This window comes from Mytilus edulis, chromosome 10 (genome assembly GCF_963676685.1).
Source record: "Mytilus edulis chromosome 10, xbMytEdul2.2, whole genome shotgun sequence".
Taxonomy (NCBI): domain Eukaryota; kingdom Metazoa; phylum Mollusca; class Bivalvia; order Mytilida; family Mytilidae; genus Mytilus; species Mytilus edulis.
Window position 1 is genome coordinate 45,774,063 of NC_092353.1, and position 11,327 is coordinate 45,785,389.

The 11,327-nt window shown below is 32.9% G+C and overlaps 1 protein-coding gene across 1 annotated transcript; it reads right to left on the reverse strand.

Moving 5' to 3' along the window:
* Positions 1 to 5,309: 5,309 nt before the first annotated feature.
* LOC139492788 (protein enabled homolog) lies at positions 5,310 to 9,352 on the reverse strand. The gene is made up of 2 exons (XM_071280941.1): positions 9,329 to 9,352; positions 5,310 to 5,636 (listed from the first exon to the last, which is right to left on the reverse strand). The coding sequence occupies exons 1-2, from the start codon at positions 9,350 to 9,352 to the stop codon at positions 5,310 to 5,312; spliced, it is 351 nt and encodes a 116-aa protein (XP_071137042.1).
* Between the last annotated feature and the right edge of the window lie 1,975 nt (positions 9,353 to 11,327).

Sequence of the window (11,327 nt, forward strand, 5' to 3'; positions counted from 1 at the left end):
AGTAAATGTATTTCGTACAGTTGTCTTTCCTTGTATAGTTGCTTTAAACACATTCACAATACAACAAGAGCAGCCTCGACCTAATCATATTTTTCATGGGTTTATTGATAAAACAATTGCATGGGTATTACATGAAATAACTTCATCAAAACGAATAGCTAACGTAGATAAAATCTGTTGGAAAATTACATAATCAAAAAGCCTGATTTATATTGACAACATATGGGAACAAAACGTGCTTTTCTTTTTGCCGACTTGCCGCTCACACGTTATTGATCACAAAGAACATGTGTTTTTTAATTTGATATGCCATAAGTCATGAACTGTTGAATTGAACAACCCTTTTAAACGCATCGGCATATATACTAAATTTAGTCCTGGTATCTATGATGAGTTCAGTTAACTGTCGATGCTAGTTGTCTCACCGACAATCATATCACATCTCGTGATATAGTTTATATTATGGTTCATGTGTGTCATTATTTTTATTGGCAGTGGCTATTATGCCGGCACTTCAAAGCTATTTTCAAGGCTCCGGCAATATAGTGATCTATACAAAGTTTTGCTACTTTGCAAGTCTTTATTAATATTTTCAGTATATTAATTAGGAATTGAAAAACATATAGAAACAAACAGTGTAAACGAAATTAAAAAAAACGAAAAAGACTCATTTCATCTCACTGTTTGATACACACTTAGTCTAACACAGACACTGTCCCTCTCACATACAGCTTCTCTCATATTTGCTCTTGCATACTGTTTTCTAACACACTCACTCTCTCCTACTCTCATACCCTTTCTCCTACATTCAAATCTTTGTTACATATGTTTTGTTTTTATCGTGGCTAAGATTATAACAAAATAATGTCTGCTGTACACCACATTTTGACTTTCTTTGTTTGTACTGTCCCTCTGGTATCTTTCGGCCCTCTTTTATGAATGTTTGTTTTGTTGTCAATATAATGCGACAAGTGAGAGGTTCAGCTAGCTATGAAAACAGATTCAATTCATCATTTTCTACATTAAAAAGTGCATGTACGTAGTCAGGAATATGACAATTTTGATGTGTTTAAGTTTTGGAGCTATAAAAACAGATTCAATTCATCATTTTCTACATTAAAAAAAGCATGTACTTTAATTAGTCAGGAATATGACAATTTTGATGTGTTTGAATTTTGGATTTTTGCCTTTTGATTAAGGTCTTTCAGTTTTAAATATTCATCGGAATTCCGTCTTTTAAATTTTATTTTTATCTTAAATATCTAATATATCTAATGAATAACGATTCAGTACTAAGAGATATCAAAGCATTTAACCAAGCATTATTCACTTTTATCAAACATATTGGCATACAAGTTTCCAAAGTTTGAACATCGATTTTTATGCCAGCTAATTTTCATTACTATCAAAGTTTTTGTCTGTTTTCATGATAATCGAAAGTCTATATTATTGTATGCTTGATCATTTACTTCAATCCTGCTTAACTCGTATTTAATAAAAGGAAAACGCTCTTGTTCTAATTCTATCGTTCCCTTTCCTTACATAATCATTATCCAGCGGAAATACTAGATACCAACTTAAAACCATAATGTTTCATGTGAAAACTTAAAGATGAACTATATCTAAAACCTGCTTGACGCATTTATAGTGCTACTCTCAAAGACCTGTTTGGTTCTTAACCTCACCCAAATTTTTTTCTTATCAAAAACTTATCTGGTTTTAAGCAAATTTCAGGTATACTTATTCTTCTAAAATATCATGTGTTTGGCACCTTTTTTTTTAATTCGAGTGCTACTGATGAGATATATATATATATTTATGTTTAAGAAAATATATTTGGAAATGTTTTGTGATATTTATTCAGCCATACATTTTTGGTTTTGATATTTTCTCAACATATCAATTTCACAGAATTCACTTCAAACAGTATAACTATATATATCTTTTATTAACCATTCATAGTCCCATACATATGCGCATGCGCATACACTTAGAAAAGAATATAGCATCTTACAAAGGAAACAATAAGGAAGTTTTTGTAGTTTTTTTAACAGCTAAGATATATTTTAAACACACTGTTTAATCAAGTCAAAACAAAGATTAGTTCTTCTATATTCACATCTGTAAACGATTGGTTTTCTTAATTTACAATTTCAAAAAAAAATTCAGACAAATAAGACATACAAAATAGACTTAAATATGCAACAGGGATAGTATAAGGGATATAATTCGAAAAATGTCCCTTAAATTATGCTGCTTTCATCTAAGTTTTTTAAACTCATTAGCATGATGCAAAGAATATATTCGTATTTCACATTGGAAATAAAAATAAAAACATTAATTCGCGTACGTTCTTTATTTCTGATATACTATTGTGTATATATACTTTCAGAATAAAACTATTTCGCTGATGAAATGGAAAAAACTTCAATCGTAACCATACTCAATTATCTAGAGGACAACTACTCAAAAAGCTCAACCAACTTACAACTTAACAATTTTACATTAATGCCAGTCATATCACCTGACCTGTACAAATGTCAAATGTCAAGTACAAATGTCACATATTGTCTGATATTTTTTTCTTGCATATGACAGTTTAAGTGTTCAGAAGTACAAACTTCTGAAAAGGAACGCTTTTAGTAATTTCAATACAACTTAGTTTTGAGAAAGAATTTCAATCATGTTTTTATCTAATTACAAGTAAATCTAACCTGAATCATTATTCGGGGTATGTTGTGGCTGTCAGTGTGTATCTGTGGAGGAATTTTGGAGTGACGGAAAGAAACCAGTGACCCAGAAAACTAACAATCCTATTCAAATAAGATTGGAGCCGAATGCACCGGACATGTGCGGGATTCGAACTCACAACATCGATGTTGACAGTCTGGTGATACATATTGTCGACTACGTAATAAAACCAATCACTCACCGGGGCCTCTCAGAAAATATGAAGGGTGCAATGAAAAAGATAGTCTAGTCGATGAAAAACAGACAACACAATGGTTGAAAAAAAATACAATCAACATTGTATATAATGCTACACAAACGCTACAAATAATGCAACATGAATCTAGTCAAGAGTAACAGCAGTCAAACGAGGTGCTCCGGAATAGTCAGCAATTCCTTCGATACTTTGTGGAAATACATTGTTGATACATATTGTCAAAAGTTCTTCAACACATTCTTTGTTGATTTATATGAGGAAGACAACTCATAAAATAATTTAAAGGAACGATAATTCATTTCCTAGCACAAGTATGATGAATGTTTTTTCTTTGAAGAGGTAAATTGCAACAATTTTATTTATCTACAATGTTTCCTTTTAGTCCACGAATCAGATGCAAGCTGTAGATCCCGTTGTAGATTGAAATGTTTTAGAAGAAGATGCGGTGCTTACTTTGCTGCTCAACGTGGACCCTTTTGCTTATGTAAATGCTATCGGTGTGCCAATGAAACTGTAACAAAGATCTGACAATTGCAGGTTCTCCTTGTCCTTTGTAGCTTAAAAGAAATAATTAAAATCAGATAAGTTAACCTTTCCAATGTGACCTAGACCATTTCTTGTTCTCCAAAAATGTCTTTTGTTGCTTTAAAAATAATTCAAATCCGGATTTACCTTATCGATGCGGCCTCTATTAGTCAACATTATCATCTATTATTGATTATTATTTATGTATAAATGTTTGTAAAATTTTCAATCTGTTGGTTCAGATTGGTACATGTAAATTATTTTGTAACGGCTAGTTTCAATCGAAATTTTCCGAAGTCTTGCGTTGGATCTAGATTACATTAGAACTTTTCTTTTTTTCGACTTATGTTTTTTATTGCCTACTTTTAGTCTAGTTTAGGAAATAAATAACTGACAAAATTATCTCTGTGTATGAGCATAATTATGTCAATCTTAACATATCATCTCATTTTGATATGGATACATCTTATCTCATCGACGGTTGTTGTGCTTATTTAATATAGATTTGTAATAGAGAATTATTTAGATTTTTTTATTAATAGTAACTTACTTACAAAATTGAGAAGTGGTACTTTGAAATTGAATTTGGAATTAGGGCGATATAAAAATATTCCTAGACATATGCGTCTATGTGAATGCTGTAATATGGCTTGTATTGAAAATGAATACCACTTCGTACTTGTATGTCCAGCCTACAGAACTGTGAGACAAGAACATTTGCCAAAATATTATTGTTCTTGGCCAAATAATTTTAAACTTTTTCATTTACTTCAAGCAAAATCAAAATCAATCACAATTAAACTTTGTAACTATCTAAAATATGCTTGGAAAATTAGATCATGTATTGTGAATTAATTGTACCTTTATTATATAATGTATTGTTCTCTGCTATCTGTTGTTTTGTCACATTGTATATACTTGTTTATGTATTGCCATAGCATATTATTTATGCTTTCGCAAATAAAATATTCATTCATTCATTCAATATAACATTTTGGTTTTCTTTCAGACAATCTTCCATGTCTCATCAACAAAAAGACAACTTCGCTGAAGAACAGACACAGTTTATTCAGTAATCATAACACAGACTTCAGTTAAATAGGAGAACTCTGCTTTCTTCAACTAAAATCGTTACTGTTGAATTTTTGAATAAAATCCCTTTTAAGTAAATGTATTTCGTACAGTTGTCTTTCCTTGTATAGTTGCTTTAAACACATTCACAATACAACAAGAGCAGCCTCGACCTAATCATATTTTTCATGGGTTTATTGATAAAACAATTGCATGGGTATTACATGAAATAACTTCATCAAAACGAATAGCTAACGTAGATAAAATCTGTTGGAAAATTACATAATCAAAAAGCCTGATTTATATTGACAACATATGGGAACAAAACGTGCTTTTCTTTTTGCCGACTTGCCGCTCACACGTTATTGATCACAAAGAACATGTGTTTTTTAATTTGATATGCCATAAGTCATGCACTGTTGAATTGAACAACCCTTTTAAACGCATCGGCATATATACTAAATTTAGTCCTGGTATCTATGATGAGTTCAGTTAACTGTCGATGCTAGTTGTCTCACCGACAATCATATCACATCTCGTGATATAGTTTATATTATGGTTCATGTGTGTCATTATTTTTATTGGCAGTGGCTATTATGCCGGCACTTCAAAGCTATTTTCAAGGCTCCGGCAATATAGTGATCTATACAAAGTTTTGCTACTTTGCAAGTCTTTATTAATATTTTCAGTATATTAATTAGGAATTGAAAAACATATAGAAACAAACAGTGTAAACGAAATTAAAAAAAAACGAAAAAGACTCATTTCATCTCACTGGTTGATACACACTTAGTCTAACACAGACACTGTCCCTCTCACATACAGCCTCTCTCATATTTGCTCTTGCATACTGTTTTCTAACACACTCACTCTCTCCTACTCTCATACCCTTTCTCCTACATTCAAATCTCTCTCTCTCCTCTCTCCTCTCTCTGTCTCCTCTCTCTCCTCTCTCCTCCCTCTCACCTTTCTCTCTGTCTCCTCTCTCTCTCTCTCCTTTCTCTCTCTCTCTCTCTCTTCTCTCTTCTCTCTCCTCTCTCTCTCTCTCCTCTCTCTCTCTCTCCTCTCTCTCTCTCTCTCCTCTCTCTCTCTCCTCTCATACACACTCTCTCAAACAAACACACTCTCACACACACCCTCTCACAGACACCCTTTCACACACCCTCTCTTACACACACACTTTCTCACACACACACTTTCTCACACACACACTTTCTCTCTCACACACACACAGACAGACAGAAACTGTAAGAGAGTGTAAGAGAGTGAAAGAGAGTGAGAGAAAGTAAGAGAGTGAGAGAAAGTAAGAAAGAGAGAGAAAGTAAGAAAGAGAGTGAGAGAAAGTAAGAAAGAGTGTGAGAGAAATTAAAGAAAGAGTGTGCGAGAGATCGAAGGAATAAAAATCCGTGTAAGAAAAACAAAAAAATGAAAGATTGGAAGATTGAGAAAAAGAGAAAGAGAAAGAGTGAGAGAATGAGAAAGATTGAAATATAAATAGCGAGAAAAAATGAAGATTGAAAGAGAGTTATAAAGAATGAAGATAAGAAGCTTAAGAGATCCATTCCAAAATAATTTCTTCGAAGTTAGAAGATATTACACCTTGTAGAGGTGCACGGCTACAGCAGTAACGGGTTCTCCTCCGTCGGTGTTATAAATTATAACAGTCCATTGGCGAGAACACCACTGCCTACCAGGATTTTGGAAGGGTTGGCGCCCTAACCTTCAGTTCCCTTCATTAGGTAAGAGCGCACCCAACAACTTGAAATTAATCATTTTATCTAAATAAAAATATAATGCAATTTGCGGTGTTTTTAATTTCTGATTCTTGCAATTAAACTTTTGAAAAGAAACTCGTAGATATGTTAATTGCATTTGTTTATGAATAGTTCATCACTCTATTGAATTTATAAGTTTGATAGAGTAAAAAATGTTTTGTTTTTCAAATTTTTCAAAATAAATCAAATGAACATAATAATGGATGATAACTCCAGTTGTAAAATATATGTACTCCAAATAAAACATAACACGTGCTGTCCAGTCTATTCACGTGAGGTGATTTAAGGTTCATCATAAGGAATTGAAAAATATGGCCGTGTTTACACCTCCAAAATTACTATGAGTACAGACAAACTGGTACATCCAGGAAAGTTTTAAGGCATGGCAGGAACTAGATATATAAAAGTTAAATGAAGTCTACGTTTCAGAAAATTAAAAACTTTCCTGGATTTTGATGTTCATTTTTTTCCAGTCTGCAGAAGATAGCAAAATAAACAAACACCCGAGTTTCATTTGATACGGTCCACTCAGTTACAAAGTTTAAACCTGTTAAATAACCTATTGTTTACAGGTGTCTATTGTCCATCTATTGTCCATTTAAATCAATACTACTCACAACATTGATTAAATGAGGGGAGCTTCTCAATCGTTTTCACTACTTAGTTAATTTTTGCACCTTCTGCAGGAACGAAAAAAAATGGATAGCAAAATCTAGAAAAGTTTATAATTTTCTGAAACATAAAATGCATTTAAAATTTATATATCTAGTTCCTGCCATCCCTTAAAACTGTTGCAGGTGTTTAGGTTAGTCTGTACTCAGAGTAAAATGTGGGGTGTAAATACGGCCATTTTAGCCAAAAGGTTATGATGAACCTTAACAATCAACAACAAAAAACACAAACTATACTCACTTTTATCTATCTATATAAAAACAAGGAGATGTAGTTTGAATAACTATGAAATAACTATCCACCAAAGTGCATACGAAATGGATGTAAATAGTTGACTATATTTAATGTCAAAGGGATTTATTAGAATTATTTACTCAGCCGATTTGTGTTTGTAGACTGATATTTTTCTTTTTTGTCATTTCAAAGCCTTGTCAGATTGTCTTCGACTTATGAGTTTGAATATACTATGAGTTTTAAAAAAGCAAAGGCCTAATATACCACATAAAATGCTACGAAAGTTTTCGTGTATTATAATACAGTAATGAAAACATGAGATAGGAGCCCACTATTTTTAAGATTAGATTTATTCCGCAAGTTAAGATTTTGGTATCAAATTCTCAGTCTTTTAGTTTACATTCCTAAGAAATCAACGCTGTTTGTATTTCGTCTTTAAAGAGATCACCAAAATGACACGTAAAAAAAAAACACCATGAAATTCAATATATTAATGCCCTACCAACAAAAATAGAGTGCATTGAGACTTATAGTCTGTGATATCCTAATGTCTGTTAATCCATCTTCCCTTTCATCCTTCTTCTTTGTTCTAAGATTTGTATGTACATGAACAATTTTGAAGTATAAAGTAAAATCACAAAAATACCGAAAGACTATGAAAATTCAAAACGGACAGTCCCTAACCAAATGGCAAAATCAAAAGCTCGAACAGATCAAACTAATGGATAACAATTGTCAATATACTTGTACATCATGCATGATTTAAATCTTGGTCTTAAATCCAAATTAGCCTGGAGGACATATAAGGTACAATAAATATAGGAAGATGTGGTATGAATGCCAATGAGACAACTCTCCATCCAAATAACAGTTTTTAAAAAGTAGACCATTATAGGTCAATGTACGGCCTTCAACATGGATCCTTGGCTCACACCGAACAACAAGCTATAAAGGGCTCAAAAATTACTAGTGAAAAACCCTTCAGACGGGAAAACCAACGGTCTAATCTATATTAAAAAAAACGAGAAACGAGAAACACATATTACAACTACTGTACATCAGATTCCTTACTTAGGACAGGTGCAAACATTTGCAACGGGATTAAATACAATACATGTATGTTACTATCTGATTGTTTGTTGGAAATGTTAAATCAAAAGGTATACACTATCCAATTAAGCTGACATCATAAATTTTACTTTTACTGTTTAGTCTTTTTTTTTATAATATCCATTTGACGTGACTCTGTACTTATACATCCCATTATAGTGATATTATTCTATGATAATTCTTGTATTCCTGTCTTTCATTTTTGCTAACGTGCTGTGTCTATATATATTTGTGAGTTCCTTTGACACATATGACGTGGCTCTGTACTTTTACATCCCGTCATTGTGCTATTGTGCTATCGTACATTTTGTATTCCTGTCTTTCATTTTTGTCAATGATTTGTCTATCAGTCTTTTGTGCTTCTTTGTTACATATTTGTTTGTTGTTTAAATAAAAACGTGTCCTTAACCAATCCAAATATCTCAATACTATTCCGAAGAAACTAATCTCTTTTTCTTGTAACAGCATAAATCTTCAGATAGGTTGAAATAAGAACGAGTCCTTAATCAATCCAAACATCTCAATATTATCTCTAATACAAAATCTTCTATTTTAGTAACAGTATATATCTTCAGAGAATCAATGTAAGATCTCATTAACTCTTAACTTCTTAGTCAAAGGGATATCCAAACTCATAAGTCAAAAACAAACTGGCAATGTCAGTGCAAAATAGCCTCTACCAATTTATCATACTTTGCCTGTAAATGCCTTTTCGTTATTCAAAGATATTTAGCTAACTGCAAAAAAAAAATAAGTGAAATTTTATGATGGAGTAATATAATTTTTTAACCAAGAGTTCCAAGGTTGAAATCACCCTCTTTTTAAGAACTCATCACGGGTTGGTTGACTACAATGGAATATCCGTTGTACAGATTATAGCGGACATTTTCATAATGTCATGACTACAATCCCGTCCCCATTTTACAGAGTGTTACATACCGAATTGTTACTGATTAGCGGTGTATACAGACATGAGTTACACTCTCTCTCTTACATTCTCTCTTACATTTTCTTTCATTCACTCACACTCTCTGTTACATTCTTTCACACTCTGACGCAATGAGTGAGAGCGAGTGTGCGAGATGGTGATCAAGGCCGTGAGAAATTGAGTGTGTTAAAGAGAGAGAGTGTGAGTGTGAGAGAGAATGAGTTTGAGAGAGAGATAGTGTGTGCGAGAAAGTGAGTGTGTAAGAGAGAATGAGTGTGACAGAGAGAAAGTGTGAGAGAGAGTGAGTGTGACTGTTAGAGAGAGAGAGTGCGTTTGTGAGACAGTAAATGTGTTGGGAGTGAATGAGAGTGAAGTATAGAGTGAGTGTAGGGCAGTGTGAACGTAGGAGAGTGTGAGTGTAGGTGACTGAGTGTAGTAGAGAGTGAGTATAGGAGACAGTAGGAAAGAAATCGACGAAAATTGGTATCCAACGAATATAAATGAATCCACACGGTTCATGACAGCAATCGCAAACGCAGAGTTAATAAATGAACATTTACTTTTGTTTTGTATATAACTTTTTGCATGCATCCCTAAATTTACTGCCAAACAAAACAAAGAAATGACGGGATGCATGTGTGTATAAAAATTCCACGCAAGGCAAAATCTACAATCTGGTTTCTTTTTAGGTCTTTTTTTAACAGTTTCATTGATATTGCAATCGAAAAAATTATGAAACTACAAAACGATAATGCAGTTGCTACAATAAGACTGATGGTATAATTGTATTTGGAATTTCTCACACCCGGTTTCCTATTTCCGAACACAAGTTTATCCCGGGGTGTTCTCTTAATTTAATTCATTTTCTCTTCTCGTTTTTTCTTTCACAGATTGTGTACAAAATAATATATTATCTTTCCATAACAATAAGAACAACAGATAAAACAACTCATCACGAAACTTGCTGTTATCCCAGCAAATAAATCCAGCATACAGTTTACTTATGTACCTAGTCTGCGTTGTGCATATCGGTTCAAATAGTTCCGGTTTCAAATGAAACTTTTCAAAACCAATAACAACAGGAAATGGAGTGGATATCATTAATGACAATAAAATGGTTAAAATACAAATAGAATTGTGTTTGATATGAGTAGACTTCGGGTTGATCCATCTGGTTACCTTAAACTTGTAATTTGACGCTGAGCTAGCACCTAACAATATGCTGTAGAGACTTTTGTATCTGTCGTATGCAATAACCGTTAATATCAACCATGAAGCGAAGGATGTCGAATGACTTATATATCGAACAAGTTTACAAACAGCATTTGATGACATTGAACAACCGAGGTGAATAACTACTACAGAACTTGTTAAGTCAACAGCGGAGAGCCATATCATCAATATCCGGACATTCGACCGTTATTTCATATGTTTCACTCGTGTGTAAACCAGTATTGTTTGAGCATTCCCTATCGTTCCAATTAAGGACAAACATACCATCAATGTAAATTTTGGCCAGCGTCTTACAAATTCATTATATTCAATAACTTTTAAGAAAGGTGGACTGTTTGGTTGAAGTGTTGAAACGTACTTATAATGTGATGCCAAGTTTGTCAATGAATTCGACTTAGTGTCTTCTGTGTAATTTAAAAGTACGGCAACGTCCATCACAATAACCAGATAGTATATTCTGAAAAGTAATAAAGCCTTAGAATAAAAGACGTAAACGTAACCGTGTATTTAAGAAAGTAAAACTTCATTGAAGCAAAACACAAAGTAATTATTCCAGTTATATTTGGTAAGTAATAGTTAAAATTTCCCAAAACGTATACAGAAACATTTCAGAATAAGGCGAAAACTACCAGAGGGACATTAAAACTCATAGAAAATAAACTGACAACGCATTGACTGAATTTGGAAAAAAGATAGACAGAGAAACAATTGTACACAAACCACAACATAGAAAACTAAAGAATGAGCAACACGAACCCCCTTCCTTTGCCCATTAATCTCTGGGAAAGATCTCAATTGTTATGGAATGATAAGCAGATCCTGCTCCACAAGT